Source organism: Grammomys surdaster, unplaced genomic scaffold, assembly GCF_004785775.1.
Source record: "Grammomys surdaster isolate TR1022 unplaced genomic scaffold, NIH_TR_1.0 126086, whole genome shotgun sequence".
Lineage (NCBI taxonomy): Eukaryota > Metazoa > Chordata > Mammalia > Rodentia > Muridae > Grammomys > Grammomys surdaster.
Genome location: NW_021620894.1, coordinates 4799750 through 4818959, shown reverse-complemented (window position 1 = coordinate 4818959; position 19210 = coordinate 4799750). Strand labels below are relative to the sequence as shown.

Genomic DNA, 19210 nt, shown 5'->3' with positions numbered 1-19210 from the left:
AGAGAAAACAGGCAGAGTCTCTCTCTCTCTCTCTCTCTCTGTCTCTCTCTGTCTCTCTCTGTCTCTCTCTGTCTCTCTCTCTGTCTCTCTGTCTCTCTCTCTCTCTCTCTCTCTCTCTCTCTCTCTCTCTCGTGTGTGTGTCCACATACATGTGTATATATGCATTCACGCTCACAAGTTAAGTGTTCTACCCAGAATGGCCGAAAAAACCAAGTCTGTATTCCGATGAAAGAAGCGATCAGGCTATCATGGCCAAATGAGAGTTGAAGGTTTAGAATTTTCAGGTTGCCTGTATACTGTCCCATGGGAAAGATGGAACAGCTGCTTCTCCATCCGCAGAGCTATTGTTTCCTTTGGAGTGCGGCATCCTCTCACCAGCAGAGGGGCCTGCGGGCTTTTAGTACCTTCTGCTGCTGGAGATGACAGGGATGGGAACATCCGCAAGTTATTTCCTTTGGGTAGAGAGCTGTGTCTTGCTCCTCCTCCATTGGAGCCTCGTTGCCTGGCTGTTGCCAGGGCAGCTGTTGGAGACTCTCTCCAGGCATACGTAATGCCTGCCAGGAAGTAGTCAGCACCCAAGGGACCTTGTTTTGGGAACTAGCAGAGAAGTAGCTGGGGATGAGAGTTGGAGATTACCTGTGAGGGAGCTTCACAGTCCCCGTGGGTGGCCTTCACCACAGAGTCCCCATATGGGAAGGGGACTAGTCATCACTTACACTGGGGGATGAGGGAGGCAGGTGACAGATTGCTGCAGGGAATAGTGGTGACCGAGATTCTGGTCGCCCTCTAACTGGCTATGTAAACTCTCTGGTCCCCACAACTTCCTCTTCCATAACAACTTCACTCAGAGCTGTGAACTATAGTAAATCTATGCTATAGTGTTCTGTTGGATAAGAGCCATCCCTTGTTTCTATAAATTCAAAGTATCAAGCATGCCCCAAGTATCTCTGTAGCCTCTTGTTGTATACGTTCCTCTCTCCACTGTCTGCTTCCACCTCTACATATTGATAGTAGGTCTAGAACTCTGTATGAGGGCTGCTCTGTATGGATGGATTGTTTGTTCCTCTTTCCAAGACTCTGTCACTCCTGTGAACCTGAAGCTCATCTAAGAGGCTTCATTGCCTGTGTCAGTTACGGTTTTACTGCTATGAACAGACACCATGACCAATGCAAGTCTTATGAAAGACACCATTTAATTGGGGCTGGCTTACAGGTTCAGAGGTTCAGTCCAGTATCTCTAAGATGGGAGCATGGCAGCATCCAGGCAGGCATGGTGCAGGAGGAGCTGAGAGTTCTACATCTTCATCTGAAGGCGGCTAGGAGAAGATTGCTTCCTGGAGGTTAGGACAAGGGTCTTAAAGCCCATGACCTCAGTGACACACCTACTCCAACAGGGTCACACTTTCTAATAGTGCCACTCCCTGTGCTAAGCATATACAAACCGTCACGTTGCCTGTGGCCTCTTTTCTGCTGCATTTTGTACCCACCATAGGGACAATGGTGGTTTTATTTATCCAATCAAATTTTAATTGTTCTACCTACTTGGAATAGTTAAACTGTTTTAATGTTTGATACTTTATTTTCCCATTTTGTGTGTGTGTGTGTCACATGTGTACATGTGTATATGTGAGTTCTATAGCTTTAAGTTGTATTTACACATGTGATTCATTTAGAGTTAATTTCTAAATGTGTCATAAGCGAATGGGTACCACCCCATTGTTTTCATAGTTTAATCTGCTTGAACCACTTTTTGATAGCTATTTTTATCCATTTGTTGAGAAGATTTCTCTTTCCCCTGTTGTGTCACCCTGGCCCCTCTTTGGAAATCAATCTATCATGTATATGTGGGTGTACTGGGGGGTGTTCTGTTGCGTTCCATTGAGCTGTGTGTCTGTCTTTTTCACCACCACCATATTGTCTTGATTACCAAATTCTTATAGCCAGTGTTGGAATCAATTAGGGCGAGCCCTTCACTTATTTTCAAAATTGCTCTCCTTATTCAAAGTCCTTTGTGTGTCTGCGGACCCTGCCAGTTTTGCTAGGACTTTCGCTGGGAGCGCATCAAATTCGTAAATCGATTTCAGGGTAAATTGACATCTTAATAACACGGAGTCTTTTGATCCACCGTTGTAGTCTATCGCTCCATGCCTTCTCTCATTTCTCTTGGCATCTTTACATTTCCAATGTAGAAGCCTTGTATGTCCTTTCCTTCAGTTGTTCAGGCTGAAGCTCATGGTCTCACTGTTTCTGCCTCCTGAGTATGGGGATTAGAAGCATATGCCACCATGCCTGACTTGATTTCTCCTCTCCTCTCCTCTCCTCTCCTCTCCTCTCCTCTCCTCTCCTCTCCTCTCCTCTCCTCTCCTCTCCTCTCCTCTTTTCTCCTCTCCCCTCCCCTCCCCTCCCCTCTCCTCCTTTCCCCTTCCCTCCCCTCCCCTCCCTTCCCCTCTCCTCCCCTCACCTCCCTTCCCCTCCCCTCCCTTCCCCTCTCCTTCCCTCCCCTCTCCTCCCCTCCCCTCTTGTTTCTTCTCTTCCTTTGTTTTTTTTTTTCTTACAAGCTGGGAGTTGGATCCAGGGTCTTAAACATACTAGTCAAGCACTCCACTGTATATGTGTGTTATTCTTAAATATTTAAACTTGCTATTACTGAAAATGAAATTTTCTGTTAAGTTTATCCTTACAATTTTGTTGTTGGTGATTTATTTGTTTATTTATTTTTTGAGATTGGATCTGTCTGTGTAGCTCTGGCTTATCTGGAACTTGCTATAAAGGACAGGCTGGCTTTGAACTCAGAGAATCACCTGTCTCTGACTCCTAAGTACTGGAATTAAAGACATGTGCTACCATGCTTGGATTCGTTCCTAGATTTTTATGCTAATATATAACAATGCTTTCTGCATTCTATGACTCTGTCAAAGGCATGGATTCTTTTTAGTTATCTTGTATGTACATTTATTATAAACAATCATGCCAGGTGCAAAGGGAGGCAGTTCCTGTCTTATCCTAAACTATTTCTTTTTCTTCTTACCCTTTCTTCCTTCTGTGCTGTGATGCTCTCCTATTCCTCTCTTTCCTCTTACCGTGGTGACTGTGACCTCCAAACACTGTTGAATAGATGAAGGGAGAGTGAGTATTCCAGTTTGTTCTCTGAGGATAAACATTTTAGTCTCATTTGTTTTTTAAAGGCAGCGTCTTGGTAATCCAGGTAGGCTAGTCTTTGTGTCCTCCATCTCAGTCTCATGGATTAAACAATATGCTCTTGGTTGTATGTGATGTATACACACACACACACACACACACATACATATTCTACCAATGGAAAAATTCCCATTGGTTCTAGGTTATTGATAACCCTTAAAAAAATCACATCCAGGTATTGATTTTTATCAAATGGAATTTCTATATTGATGTAATGATATAGCTTTTCTTTATTCTGATACTGTGATGGATTGTATTACTTGGCTCTTGAAAATTAAGCTACCTTTCAGTCACAGAAGAAGTCCCACTTGGTCATGATACACTGTCCTATTTAAATATAGCTTGGTTTGATGTGCTAAAGATTCTAGGGATCTCTTTGTGAGAAATACTAGCGTGTGATAGTCTATTTGCAGTGTGTTTGGCTAGTTTCAGTATTGGGGGTCTCCTAAGAGAAGCTGGTTTGCTGTCTCCCGTTATTTCTGGCTGCCTATGTTAAAGTTGGTGTGATGCCTTCTGTCCTTCACCACTGGGCTGGGAATTTTCTTCTTAGAATATTTTTAGCAAGAGATTCCATTTCTCCAGTTGGTGCATGACTGTTCAGATTTTCAAATTTAGTGAATTTTTCTTGCTACCTTCTTAACATCTGTAGAAGCTTTAGAGATCATTTCGTTTCTGGTAGGAATGACTTATTTACTATATTACTAAAATTTTCCTTATTTGTTTGTTCTTTCTGTGTTTCGATCACTATTTATTTTAGATGGTTTTCAAGTATAAATATGTAAGGCTTTAAAATTTCTTTTGGATACATCTATTACTGTCCATTAACTTACCGTTTATCTGTGTCTTTGTATTTAAAGAATTTTATGTATGCAACATGTACATTCTTGCTTTCTTATAAATTATTATTATTATTTTACTTTTTGGGGGAGCTGGGTAGGTGCATATGGAGACCAGAGTACAACTTGTGGGAACTGGTTCTCTCCTTCCACTGTCTGGGTCCTGGGGAGCAAACTCAGGTTGTTAGGCTTGGAGGCTACTGCTCTTATCACTGAACCATCTCACTGGCCCCAGGCTTTGTCCCTGTGCCTTTATTTATTGGAATTAAGACTTTGATGTTTTGGGGCAGTGGTACGCACACCTTTAATCCCAGCACTTGGGAGGCAGAGGCAGGCGGATTTCTGAGTTCGAGGCCAGCCTGGTCTACAGAGTGAGTTCCAGGACAGCCAGGACTACACAGAGAAACCCTGTCTCGGAAAAAAAAAAAAAGACTTTAATGTTATATTTTTGTTACTTATTTCCTCTGTATTCATTTTGCTGTTTCTCTTTCTGCATCTCCTTTTGTGTTATTTAAATTTTTGTTTTTTGACAGTGCCGGGCATTGAACCCCAGAGCCTTATGCATTCTCACTGGGTGTTCTTCCACTAAGCTCCCTCCCTAGCCACCAGATATATTAGACTCTGTCTTTTTGTATTTCTCTCTTGTCTTCTTTTCTTTCAGAGGGTGCTCTGAGAATTAGAACATACATAGCTAGTCTTTCATAGTCTTTACCGAGTTCGTACAGGAAGTATATAAAATATAGAATGTTTGCATCATGTGGCTATGTGTCCCCTCCCTGACCTTTCAGTTTTTGTCGTATGATGTCTACATACTTTGAAAACATTCATTTATTAGTATTAAATGCCAATACTGATTTTAAATAATAGCGAACAAGCAATTTTGAATTCCCCCCATGTATTTGCCATTTATCTTGTCTATGGCTCCTGATGATCTCTGAATAGATACCCATTGCTTAAAGAGATACCTTGAGCATCTCCTGCAGAGCCCACTGTCTGTGAGGGGCCCACTGGCTATGGGTTCCCTCAGCTTTCCTTGGTTTGAGAATCTTTCATTTCTCTTTTCTTTTCAGGCATCATCTTTCTTCTATGGCTGAAATCTCAGCCAGTGGTCATCTGGGTTAATAGGACCTTGAATAAGTTTCATTGGCCTCTGTTTCCCCAGGTTCACGTGAACAACCTGTGGCCACTGCAGTTATATGATTTGCCCCTGTAGTGGCCCATTTCCATACAAGCATCTTTTTCCATGTATATATATTACCTCACTCAAATGTAGTTTAGGTTGCTAGGTAGAGAGATACATTTCAATTAAGGGATGCATGCTCTGGGATCCCTCCCACACTTCCCCAGCCTGCAAGGAGTCATTCACCAGTTCCTTTTGCAGAAACAGTTTCTGTGGAAGTTTGAGATCCCTGGCTAGAACTGAGGTTCTCCATAAATGGCCTTCCCTTGAGGCAGCTTTGTATCAGGAGGTGTGTGTATGTGTGTGTGTGTGTGTGTGTGTGTGTGTGTATGTGTGTGTATGTTAGGCACTAAGTCTCCCCCTACAGGCTTCAGAGAGCTGACTCTGTTATAGCAGAACAGCAGCTCTGGTTGACTGGTTATTTTGCAGTGTGGGGATGAAGCCTGAGGCTCAGGCTTGTCAGGGAAGTGAAGAGGACTCTGAGGTAACCTAAACTCTGGAGTATGGGCCCTTAGCTCTCTCTGACTCCAGGATTGAGAGGCATGAAGGAGAGGATGGAGAACCTGTTCTGAGAACTGGAACCTGCATTCTAGCGGCTGTCACTGTGGTGGTGGTGTGTGTCCGGGGAAGGGGGAGTGCACCATTTCTGCATTTACCTCTACAGCAGCACATCACCTCTGTTTTGTTTGTTTGTTTTCCTAATTAGGCTCTTCCTGGACCTCATTACTATACTTGGGGTGACCATGGAGGCATCATTATGGCTATTGCCCAGGGCATGGAGACCAACGAGCTGAAGTAAGTGCTTCTGATTATCCCACCTCTTCCTCTTCCTTCTCCTCTTCTTTAAAAAGAAAATCTTTTATACTCTTCTCTCTACTTCTTCCTCCTTCCTTCCCTCCCTCTGTTTATTTTTTTTGAAAAAACAAAACAAAACAAAACAAAACAAAAAACGAGGTCTCTCACTGTGTAGCCCACGCTGTCTTGAAACTTACGTAACTCTAATTGGTGTAGAACTTGGCAATCCTGCTGCCTCAGCCTCCCAAGTGCTGAGATTAGGGGCATCCGTTACTGTGCCTTTATATGTGTGTGTTTATTCCTTTGCTTTGGACATCAAACTGTTCTCTCACTGGTGTCTATGGTGACCATTGGATGCTCTCTGTAGCACTAGGTTCAGGACAGAGAACTGAGACCTCTGGAAATCACTTAAACATTTTATGCCTATAACATAACTAATTCCTTCTGTCTTAGAGGGGGGGTTAGGAGAAACAAGCGAAGTAATATTTATTTCTTTGAATAAAAAACTATCTACTGTCTTTCTTTTCATTAATTGTTTCAGATTAACGTATACAGTAAAGAATTTCATTATGGTAATTTTATCTATTTACTTTTAACATATATGACATTATTATTATTATTATTATTATTATTATTGCTCAACTATCCACTTCCTACTACCCTGTCTGCTGTCCTCTTCTCCATCCTACCTGCTTCTCTTTCTTTCCCCAGACAGTTCCCCCTTCTGCTTTCTTATCACATGTAACTGGAGAGTTTTGAACACTTCTTTTGCTTTTAAAAATAGCGTTTCCGAAGGTTTGTGCACAAGATGAACTAATAGTTAAAATGACAAGAAATAATGACAGGCGAATGAATAGTGACTGTCGAATGAAGATCACTTGGCAACCAGGTGACTTCTGCTTGGCTACCTTTTGTCTTGAGGATTGTCGTAGATGGAGCTGGAAAGGATGTTAGGGGTGAACTGCTTCCTTTTACAAATGGGGAAACTGAGGCTCAGGAAGACGTAACCGTGAGCTTGCAGAGTCATCCCTGAGAGTTAGTTTTGGGTTATGTCTAAGAAAAAAGCAAAGTGTCTGGAGTTTGTAGCTCTTCTCCCCTCCAGGAGGCTTGATTTTATCCACAATAATTTCTTTGCTTCCTTTCACGAAGCTATTGAACCAGAGTCACCACTGGAAAAGACAGACTGACCATCATCTCTGCTTGGTTTTGCCCTGAACCCTTTAGTTGTGTGATCATGGAAGGCAGAGAAGGCTGCTGTAGTCACGCTGTGCAGTGGGAAGGAGCAGGCTTCCCCTGCTTTTGTTCCTATTAGAACTGGCCAGGGGCAAGAAGTGGGTGTTTGGAAAGGGGAATTTTAACAGCTAGTTTCCCCTCTGTGCTTAACTGGGCCTGTACTAAGCCTCAAAGAGGTAGAGAGAGGCAAAGGTCTAGTCTTGCCTTTCCACCTGGCTGCTCTGGGCCTTGGGTGGCATGGGGCAGCTGCTTCTCTAGAGCCTAGAGGCAGGGGAGGTTGTATTTGTCCACGACACCCACATCCGTGTTCAGATTAGCCTTTGCTCAGAGGATGATATTCACAGAGGATGCTTCCCACAGATCTGCTGGTGTTTTGTGTGTCTAGTCATTTAACTCACACCATACACATTGAGCAAGTGGTACTCACAGGTAAATCTAAAGAGGAACAGGATCCTGTGGTCCCCTCCCGCCCCCAGGAGCGCATCACCCTCTGGCTGTAAGGTTAGGCAAGGAGGTAATTGTAGTGGTTGGTGAACTGCTATGTGAGAAAGGCATACAGGGGCCAGGGTTTGGTTTCCTGGGCGTAGATTTCATTCTTTGGATAGTTTTGAGTTTTCAGATTTGGGAGTCGGTTCTCAATTTTCCTTGTTTAACTTCTCCACAGATTACATTAGCATTCCAAGCTGGCTCCTCTGAAGGAGCTGGTGTGATTTTAGTCCTCTTGCACCATCTGTCGGTGCATATGTGCCCAGGGAACTCAGCGTCATCCTGCGCTAGCTGCAGGAAAACATGGCCAGGAAAATAAACCTGCTGACGGCAAACCCATAATGCCCTCCCCGGGCCTTTCATAATGCCTTTGGTGGTTGGTGGTGGACATCGTGGACACTGTGCTGTTCTTCTATTGGCACGGATCATTTGGAAGTGTCTGCAACACACAGTTCAAATAAATATGGACTGGCCTCCTTTTGACAGGTACATGTGTCCCAAGAACCAACTCAGACTTGGCAGGGATTTTTGCAGCCACCTGGCGTTTACTGAGTGTGTTGTTCTCAGAGGTGTTTGCTCCTCCTTCTGCTGTCCCGAGAAGCAGAGGATGATCGTGAAGTCTCCAAAGACAAACAGCGATTCCCTAGGCCGCGTTAGATGTGAGCGAGGCCTTGTGCCAGGCTTTTGATTGTTGTGAGAAATAACACCAAAGAAACAGGACAAAGCTGGGAGAGTTCGTTTTGAGTTCACAGTGTCACAGGATTCAGTCCCACTTGGCTGCTTCGTTGCCTTTGGGAGGGTAAGCAGAATCAGCATGCCAGGGAGCACATGGCTGAGCAGAGCTAGTCAGCAGGGTGGGCATGCTGACTAGGTGTAACTTCCCAGGACATGCCCCCAGCAGCCTCTGTCCTCGGACTAAGCCCCACCCCCTACTTTCCAACACCTCCCCATAATGTCACCATGATATGAGCCCATCAAGGGATTAAAGTTAGAGCCCTCATGATATGGTCACCTCTCAGAGATAGACTCCATCATGAGAGCACCAAGCCTTTCTATCCATGTTGACACAACTGGCCTCAGGGCTCTGGTCCTCTGACCTCCCTTACCGTAGCAACCTCTCTGTCCTTTGAGCCTCAGAATTTCTTGGCTGTCGTATTCATTTAGATTGACTGTGTTCAGACTTCATGTTTTAGCTCGATTTCATTCTATGCCTGGATTCTTCAACTCATTAGCAAGGCTTTTGTAAGCCCGTCTGCCTGGTCTATACAAGTTAGCAGGCACTTAGCAAATATTTGATCGATCAATAAATAGGTCACGCATACTTGGACATCTGAGATTGCTTTTTGTCTTTTTCTTTCTTCCTTTTTTTTTTTTTTTAAACAATTGATTTTAAAAGCCGGAAGGAATCTGGGTAGGGTGCTATTTGCACAGCTCCAAGAGAGACCACTGCTGTTGTGTTCGATGTAAATGACAAGCCTTGAGCAGTGGGGGGACTTCTTGAATGTGTGTAGCCAGACAGCCTGAGAGAAGGTCTGGTCCCCCCTCCTTATCTTCCACATGAGAACATGATATGATTTGTGGGAGTTAGCGCCCACACTGGAACATGAACAGATTTCTGCTAGGAATCATTTCAGGTCAATTACACAAACATTTGTTGAACAACTACGGTGAACCAGATGTTGTGCTAGACACCGGTGATGGGGAGGCGAGCGGGGCCTGGTTCAGGATCTGCCCGTGCCCATGGGAGTGCTAGGATATCTGAGCCAGTTGGAAAGAGAGTCTGGGAGAAGGAAGGAGCTTGTTTTGAAGAGAGGACAGGAGGTTCTGTGCATCTAACAATGAATAGAATGTGGTCCCTCACCTTTAAGCATTTTTCCCTTAATTTGTAATGTAGGCACAGAGAGCCAAAGGGAACAGAGTTTTGTTCTAATCAGAGGGCAGAGGTAGTAGAGTTAGGAACAGTGGTCAAAGACAGAAAGAGAGATTTGGGGTATTTGTTTCCTCTACTCCTTGGTGGTTCATTTAGTATTTCATGGCATTCTTTCTCTGATTAGCACAGGGACTAAGATCTCTCTGTTTGCCTTCTGCCTTGCTTCTCCATTGAGATTTTATCATCGGTGCTAACTGAACTGGAGGGCAAGGCTAATGCTTTGGTTTGCCTTTGTCTGAAGTGAGAAAAAAAAAGCGGGAACCCAAGGGGCTAGGGATTTGCTTTTGCATCCATTCTGCATGCTTCACCAAGAAGCTGCCTGGAGGACACCAAGGAGTGGTTTCAGTTCTTAAGGACACACAGCGTCCCATAGAGAAGGGGCTGCTACGGTTCGCATCCTGACCAGAAAGGATCCAAGCACCAGTTTGTGAGCTGGATCCCAAGGGCCGAGATCAATTTCCGTTTCTTCTTGGCAGTTCGCCTTGTCAGTGTGATGAAATGTTGATAGTTACTAATACTTTGGACTTGCCCCAAAGCATCTTTTCTGGGGGGAGATCTCCAATTTCACAGGGCTTCCTTCTGGGGATCCTCCAACCTCCTGCACGGGCTGCATGTAGCAGCATAGCCGTAGTTGTCTTTTCTGGACCTTTCTGGAATGGCATTCTAGGCTCACCCTCATGGTTCCAGAGCACAGGAAGCTGCAGTGGCTTCTTCCATGGTGTCACATCCATGGCTAAGCAGCATTACCATGAGGCAGCTGCAGAGAGCGGTCCCCACCCTAGTCTCACCCTGGGTGGCTTCCTCTGCTCATGGAGGTAGAAGCAACAGATGTCCTTATCACCTTTTAACTGTTACAAAACTAGGACAAGATTTTTTTTTTTAAAAGAAAAACTCAGTGTGGGTTGTTTAATTTCCTGCAGCAAATGTTGATTATTCTTCCTCCGGTGGTAGAAGAGGTGTGAGGTACGGGGACAGGGAAGTGGGTGGAGGTTTTATTACGGATGAGCTACAGTGTAGAAGACCTTCATGGATCTGGTCATGCAAAGACAGTAGGCAAGGGTGTGAAGTCTAGTGCAGGGCCTAGTCTGTGCCAACTGGGAGGTGGGGAGAGGCTTTTTCGAAGGAGGTGAAACATGAGGTGAGATTGAAAGGTTGGTGTACAGCACCAGTGTTAGAAAGAGCTTTTCTGCTTGTGGGGCCAGAGAGATAGCCCAGCACTTCAGAGACCTTGCTGTGCTTGCGGAAGACCTGAGTTCCGTTCCCAGCATTGATACCAGGCGCCTCACCGCTGCCTGTAAACACAGCTCTGGGTGTTTGATGCTTTCTTCTGGCTTTGGCGGGAGATACGGGGTTGTGGGGATGGGTAGTAGTAGGTTGGGTTGGGGAGCGGTACCTTTGTATGCTTGGCATACACTCTCACACATACAAAAAGAGACACAGCTTGAGCAAAGGTGGCAGTGTGAGTCTGTGGTCCCTGAGGTCTTCATGTATGAACAGAATGCGTACTGAGAGATGCAGTGGTGAGAGTCGAGGCTTGAGGTGGGCAGCACCAGTCCAGTGGGCCCTTTCCTGACTCTCACTGGAAAGATGTTGTTGTTGTTATTTGTGTGTGTTTAAATAAAGTTATTGTTGTTCTTTGACAATGTCACATATGTGTGTCATGAAGTTTGGCCATTTTTACCATCCTTACACTCTCACTGCCTATAAGCTATTCTGCCAACAGATTCTATGGATAGGTTTTTTTATTTCTTTCTCTTTTTTTTTCTGAGTTCAATTAAGATTGATACGTGAGCACAGGTGTGGGGCTCTTTCCTGGAGCATGGCACTAGTGGTGGTACCCCTGAAGACAAAAACAACACCCCTTTCTTCAATTAGCTGCCAATAGCTTCTTTTTTAGAGGGGCGGGGCCTCACTGGTCCCGCCCTCACTTGTGATTGAGAGGTCGACAGGCCCAGTCTTGTGAAGGTAACCACAGCAGCTGGGGGTTCATAAGAGAAATGGCCGTGTATATCTATGACAGTCACCACCATCTCTAGCTCTTACCTGCACTCTTTCACTCACTTCTTTGCTGTTGCTCCCTGGACCTTAGCGGGGTGATGTAGATCTCCTGGGGGAAGCTGGACACTCTTAGCATTTGACGACTTATTAGTCATGGGATTGATTGTTGCCCACAGCAAGGAGAAGCTTCTCTGGCCCAGGCTGAGAGCAGCGCTCACCTATGGATATAAACGTCAATATTTATAAAGCACTTTGACATCATGCCCATTTAGCAAGACAACAGCAGGCTTTCCACTATAGCCTTTGGTGTTTGAACCAGGTTTTCAGTATCAGAGAGCAATCACCTCTTGTGGACGGACCCTCATCTAATCAGAGAGCAATTGGTTACCCCCATAATAGTCCTTGCATGATTGCACCAGAGGGCATTTCTTGCCCTGCAGGTTGGAACTGTAGTTTGAAGGGTTCATAGTTGTGTAACTGAACTGAAACTTTGCTTTTGAGGGCTTTTAAGTGGAGGAATGACTTGACTTCCTTCGGAAGAATGAGGACGATAAATATATTCCAGAGAAGATTGGAAGTGAAGACTCGTGGGTTCAAGGGCGCACCCTGTGTGAAAAGTTGAAAAGGACGTGTGCTTTCTGGTTAACTGGAGGATGATTCTACCACTCACAGAAAACAGAGGCTTAGGGGGAGTGGGGCGGGGCCATCCCCTGAAGGCAGATTTGCTCAAGGTGAACCAGGTGGCAGTTTCAGGTTCCAAGGCTGAGTTCAACAGTAATATGTACGAGCTGTCTCACATGGTTCTGCCTTCTGCCACCTATGAGGGAGGACCTTCCAGTCTTTGAGTAACTTTGAGCAATAGAGAACTTGCCATTTTCTTCTGGGCAGCTTGATTTGTTCCTTTGGTCATTCATTCATTCACTTGCTCATGTATTCATTTGTTCATCGGTGAGCGTAGGTCTCTGGTAAGAGAAACTCGAGTTCTCTGCTATCTAGGTTCCGTTCCATGGCTTTGAGTTCTGCCCCCTGGGATCATACAGCAGATACTTCCTTTTTTTTTTTTTTTTTTTTGTTTTTTTTTGTTTTTTTTTTTTTTTTGTTTTTCGAGACAGGGTTTCTCTGTATAGCCCGGGCTGTCCTGGAACTCACTCTGTAGACCAGGCTGGCCTCGAACTCAGAAATCCGCCTGCCTCTGCCTCCCGAGTGCTGGGATTAAAGGCGTGCGCCACCACCGCCCGGCCAGATACTTCCTTTTATTGGAAAGCTGTCCAGACTTTGATGCCTCATGCTTGTAATACTGAGTGTCTGTCATTCTGTGGGAAATACCCCAATTTCCTTTCCTTGTCTGCTGTCAAATCTTCACACAGAGTTTTCTCTAGGTCTATCTTGTAATATCATTGCATTAAGATGTGGGTCTCATAACTGACCTCCATAGTGTGAACTGTGCAGAAGGACTAATACCTACTGATTCGGGATACTATTTCTACAAATAAAAACGTTAAGTTTCTTGACGTGTAACCTAGGCTATCCTCCAACTTGAAATCCTCCTGCCTCAGCCTCTCCAGTGCTGAGATGACAGATGTGCACCACCATGCCTGCCATTTTCAAAGTGGTGACTCCCATTCATCTTTTATTTATTAAGAAACCATTTACATAGCATGGGATCATTAGATCTCAATCAGTTTTCAGGGAGTTGTACCAAGATGCTTTCCCACCACCCCAAAGATGCCCCTGTAGGCACCCGCCCATCAGTGCCTCACTTCTGTCATCCTGTCCATGATATGCAGTTGCTATGTTGATTTTATTGCTATTGCCATGAAAGTAATTTCCTTCATTCCAGAGTTGCAGCTATGTACAGCGTACGTACACACACACACACACACACACACACACACACACACACACTTGGTTTCCTTTACTCATATAGAATTTTCTATTTTCTTCTGTTTTTGGTTTATTTTTGTAATATGTATGTGTGTGTGTATGTATTTTCACATGTGTAGAGTGTGTTCATGTGCACATGTGTGTGAACCTGTATACCTGTGCATGTGGAGGTTGAAGGTCAGTAGTAGCAATCTTCCTTGACTGTGTGTCTGTCTAGTTCTTTGAGGCACTGGCTCTCAGTGCTTGGCAACACAGTCCATCTCCTTAGCCAGTTTGCTACAGGGATCCCATCTCTCTGCCTTCTGAGGTTGAGATTATGGGAAAGACACTGTACCAACATAGTATTTATATGGATTCTGGGAATTCAAACTCTGGTCCTCTTGCTTGGATGGCATGAGCTTTATCTACTGACTCATTTCTCTGGCCCAGCATTTCAGATTTGTTCACCATATCCTTTTGTCAGTAGCTAAGTTTAGCTCAACTAACCCCCGAGAAGTCCACCGTCTGATAGATCTTATTAAAGGACACATATCTCCTATCCTCAATTACAGCAGGTTAAGTCTTGGGAACATCACGTGAATGTTTATATTCTCATTTTTGCTTAGTCTTTGGATGCATGAAAACATTTGAATTTAATTTTACCACATATGTCTATATCTATACCTGCATATGCATAAATATATGTACAACTGGCCTTGTGCCCTTTGCAAACGGGGTGGTGTCACATTCAAGTTCATTGTCTAAACTGCTGTCTGGAGTGCGGAGCTCGGTGAGAAATTGAAGTTTTATTTTGGTTCGTGATCAAATATCTATCAGCTCACTTCATATTACTTCACCAACAATGAATGAATGTTTATATGTGTGGTCCACAAGGATCTCTTTTTTTAAAAAAAAAAAAATACTGTGCTCACATCATTATCCTTCTTATGGTTGGTTTTGGTTATCAGCTTGATGGGATTTGGAATCACCATGGAAACAAATCCCTGAGCATGTAAGAGAGATTAGCTCAGTTAGGTTAACTGATGTGGGTAAGGCCAGCTCATTGCCTGGAGTCTTGAACTGAATAAAAAGGAGAAAGTGATCTGACATAAGCAAATACTGCTCCCCGTGGGTGCAGTGTGACCAGATGTCCCAAAGGTCTACCAGATGTCCCAAAGGTCTACCAGATGTCCCAAAGGTCTACCAGATGTCCCAAAGGTCTACCAGCGTGACTTTCCTGCCGTGATTGACTATACCTTTAAAACGTGAGCCGAAACAACACACCCTGAAGTTGCTTCTGTTTTATGTGTTTCTGTGTTTTGTCATAGGAACAAGATAAGTAACTAACACAAATCTCTTGCTCAAATCAAGATGAATCAGAAAGAAAAGAAGTGGATTAGCATGTCGTGACAAGAGACCATTGGGTTCTCAGCTCTGGGTTCCGTTTGCCTGACTGCTGTTATTATCCATTCTCAAAAGTCCCTTTTCTTCTTTAGGCAAACAAAGACTGCTCCTCTTCTGTCTTTAGGATCTGTTCTGCCCGACTCTTGCAGAAATTACCACAAAGGACTCAGATAATTTTATCTACATCTCTTCTTATTCCCTAGTAGGTATACACACACAAAAGAAAAAAGGAAGGAAGAAAAGAGATCCATATTTTTTTTTCTTGCCTCTTGTCACTTTAATGTCACGAGTAAGTCCTCTTTTCTGTGTCAGAATGTTGAGATCAGACCAACACAGCCGTTCCCTAAGCTGCTGCTATTGTTATTGCTGTTATTGTTAACACTTCAAGATTCCTGAAAAACGCCATGTTCTAACTGAGCAGTGTGTTCTCAGGTACAAGGCTATGCTTGGCCACACACCTGCTGGTTCGCCTTATTAATGGCTTTACTGTCTGCACCTTCTGGGAATCTATAGAGAAATGATTCATTTCCTGGGGTTATCTTTGGTTGGATGATCTCTTAAATGGAGTTAGCTTGCCCATGTAAACATAGATGGACTTCCTGTACCATCATTGAACAGCTGGACCATTCCAAGCTTGTCTGATTAATGGATCGACTCTAAAGGTATCTTTAGGAGTGGTATTGAGCCTTCAGCTTCTTAGCATTGGTAAAAAGCAAGGGGCTGAATGGGTTAATCATATTTGATTTAAACACTACTAAAACTCCAAGCATGACAGCTGGTTGAGAATTGTCCCCACATATGACCTGTGCTGGGTAGGGGGTAGGTACTTAGTCACCCAGTCATCTAGTCGTCACTTGGTTTAGCCTCTAGGTATAGAGAGGTCACTTCAGAAATCTCAGGATAAGAAGTATTGGGATTGAATGAGGTGGTCAAAATATTTGTGTCCAGTTCTATATATGAACGTATGTATGTATGTATGTATGTATGTATGTATGTATGTATATATGTATGTATGTATGTATACATATTATATATGATGTGTATATACACATATACTTATATATTATATGGATGATATATAGATGACAGTGTAGTCATCTACACTGTCCCATGTTCTAGATTTGTTCAGTTGCTTGATTTGTTTGAATGTGACCATTCATCAGATGGTACTGAGAGGCTGGGCTGAATCCAGATGCATGTGGTGTCTATTGGTGGTGCTAAGTGTGGGTAAGAGTGTGACTCATTGTCCCGCATGAAATTGCATTTCCCCAGCAGTGAACGGTTGGTTTGTGGGCTCATCCCCTTAGACCGCCTGAGCATCCTAGTCCCCTACAATTTTACATGGTGATTTTAGCCTTTAGTAGTGATCCTTGTCTGATTTGATTACTACATTGGGGATTACAGAATGCTAACCCTTCGTGTTCTGTTATTATTTTTTAATGGTATTTGGTGATGTACCAATATAAGAAAAGATGACTTTCTTCTCCCCTTCTCCCCTCCCTCTCCCTTTCCTCCCTCCATCCCTCCCTTCCTCTCATCATTGGTAGCGATTTATCTTTTATTCAATATAATATTACCATCCTCTTCCTCTTCTGTGTCAAATGTTCTCTAAATTTGGCCATTCCGAGTCCTATCAGCTAGTCCCTGCATCTTATTTTTCAGTGGGGAAGGTTGGAGATTGAACCTAGCAACGAGTGACACCCCAATGTTTGCATTCTTTTTAGGTGGCAAATCTGTCCTTGACACTTTCTTGCTTTTTTGGTACAACCATAAACTTACCTGTTGGTGAGGTCACCGTTTCCCAGACCACTGGTTATGACCACTAGTGATGTATGTAGAAACTGAGGCCTGCCTTCCAGGATGGTAACCTCAAGGCTCCTTTTGTTTGTCTTGGGCAGGTACAGCACCAATGAGGGGGAGACCTGGAAGACATTTGTCTTCTCCGAGAAGCCTGTGTTTGTGTACGGGCTCCTCACAGAACCTGGCGAGAAGAGTACCGTCTTCACCATCTTTGGATCTAATAAGGAGAGTGTCCACAGCTGGCTCATCCTGCAGGTCAACGCCACTGATGCCTTGGGTAAGACAACGCCTCCTGGGCCCTCACTACAGACATAACGACTGATTGTCTGGAGTGGGCAGGGTGGCAGCTTAGATAACAGTGTCCTTCCTGTTTGTGACTCACTACGGGAGATGGCCCAAACAAGCGCATGAAAGACCCAGGGCTCAGGTGTTTGGGGGTTTATTTACTCAGTTCTTCTTAAGAAGACTGATTATGATTCTTTGTGTCTTGGTTTCCTTGTGCAGTGCCTGGTAGTAAGTCTAAATATATATCTGTTAAAAGTGTGAGTGGGTGGGTGGATGGATGGATGGATAGAAGCGAGTTTACCAAATTAGAGGTTCCTCAAAGGACCTGTTCAAATGGGTATGTCTATATTAGCTCTCCATTAGGGAAAAGGAGGAAAACTTTGCTTTAGCTTGTGGTTTTGGTCCATAGTGCCTTGACATTGTCACTATAGCTGTACTCGGAGCTATGATGGGAGAAGTCGCTTATCACATAGTATCTAGGAATCAAAGAGAGAGAGAGAGAGAGAGAGAGAGAGAGAGAGAGAGAGAGAGAGGAGGGGCTGGGCCCCAGCACATTCCTTAAAGTCACACTCCTGACGACCTTACTTCTCTCCTCTAGAGCTCACTTCCTAAAAGCTCCACCCATTTACCCATAGTGCCATAGGCCAGGGTCTAGCACCTGGGTCTTTGGGAGCACTAATGATCCAAAGAATAGCACAGCGTTGATGCGGGGTCCTTTGAAGGCTGTCTGGAGTCTGGTTGTTATCTGTTGATGCACGTATGCATGGAGGACTGATGGACTCGGGAGTGCTCTTTCAGACTGCCTCCTTGGCCTCCGCCCTTTCTCGCTTCTCATTCGCTGACATATTCCAGCTACCCAAAAAGCTTTCTCTGTCTTCTTACCTGAGCCATCCAACCCCAGTCTCAGGATCTAGCGTCTCAGGATATGCTGCTGGCATCTCAGTCGGAAGATGTCTCTCCTCTGTCCGTCACATCTTGAATTATATATCCGTGCCTGCAATTAGGTATCATGTCCCACCCCCCTAATTATGAGGCTCTTGCATTTCCTTATCGCACCCACTGAGTATCTTTATTGCCTCATAGATGTTTTAATAATTCTTTGCTAATTTGAGTGGCATTGTGTCGGCAGGTGTGCGTGTCAGCTTTGGGTAGTATTTAATCTGACACACATATTAAAAAAAAAATGATACGAGGCACCAATTATAAGTAAGCATAGAATTCCCATAGGCACACTAACTGACGTGTTAAGTGGATGTGGGCTGGTGGGAGAGGTATGAAGTTATCTTGTCATTTCTCTCTACTTAAAGTTCCTGTACCATCAAGTAGGGCAAACACATTTCTCAGTGCTCTCAGTCCATACTACCAGATTTGCTTTTCTTCCTAAGGAAGCAGGATGGGATAAGAGCACCCCTGCATCCCCTACCAAGTATGCCAGCAGGGACTCCAGCCCCAGCCCAGCCCTACCTTAACCCTGCCCCTGGCAACTATTTGTAAAAGGAGCTATGGACTCTCCTAGTAATTTAGAGACTTGGTTGAATATTATGACATATGGCAGAATTTCAGTACTGGGGGTGTTGAGGCAGGGGGATCAGGAGTTTGGGGTTCACCTGAACTCTCCAGATATATCTTCTTGTTTATAAAAACATGCAAGCAAGCAAGCCAGCAAGCCGGCCAGAACTCTAGGTCAGCTAGATGATGGTTTAACAGGTAAATATGCTTAGTGTTCAATCCTGGAGAGCCCAGTTCAATCCTGGGAACCCATATAAAGATGGAAGGTGAAACCTAACTCCATAGAGCTGTCCTCTGACCTGCACATGTGCACCAGCGTGCACATACAAACAAAGACATAATCAAACAATCAATCAATCAGTTTAAAATACAGTACCAAGTCAAACAAGTGATAAAGAGTACATGCATACATGCACACGGCACACACACATACACACACACACTCACACACACTCAGTGCACAAATCAACAAAAATAAACAGCACTCCCTGACCTGAGATGCTGCAGCTGATGGTGTCACATGTGACCCGCACCTTCACAGCTTTCCCAGAGGAGCTGTGTCACAGGGATGCTCCTTCCTCCTCATGACTGCTGTCCACCCTCGGGTTACTAGAGATGGGGATTTTTGAGCTCTTGTATTTGCTGGAGGGCTACAGAGGCACTGGAAGTGGAGGGCTGCATTGAGGGTGTAGA

The 19210-nt window shown here is 44.3% G+C and overlaps 1 protein-coding gene and 1 long non-coding RNA gene across 2 annotated transcripts in view; one reads left to right on the top strand and one right to left on the bottom strand.

The window, feature by feature from the left end:
- Positions 1–19210, top strand: part of Sorl1 (sortilin related receptor 1) — a 163299-nt gene that overhangs the window by 62639 nt on the left and 81450 nt on the right. The window contains exons 12-13 of the mRNA XM_028755788.1: positions 5921–6009; positions 16822–17000. Of these exons, the coding sequence (XP_028611621.1) occupies positions 5921–6009; positions 16822–17000 (268 nt within the window). The remainder of the gene's footprint in view (positions 1–5920; positions 6010–16821; positions 17001–19210) is intronic.
- LOC114611140 lies at positions 3028–19139 on the bottom strand. The gene is made up of 3 exons (XR_003709796.1): positions 19011–19139; positions 11702–11874; positions 3028–3104 (listed from the first exon to the last, which is right to left on the bottom strand). It is a non-coding gene; the product is annotated as an uncharacterized LOC114611140 (long non-coding RNA).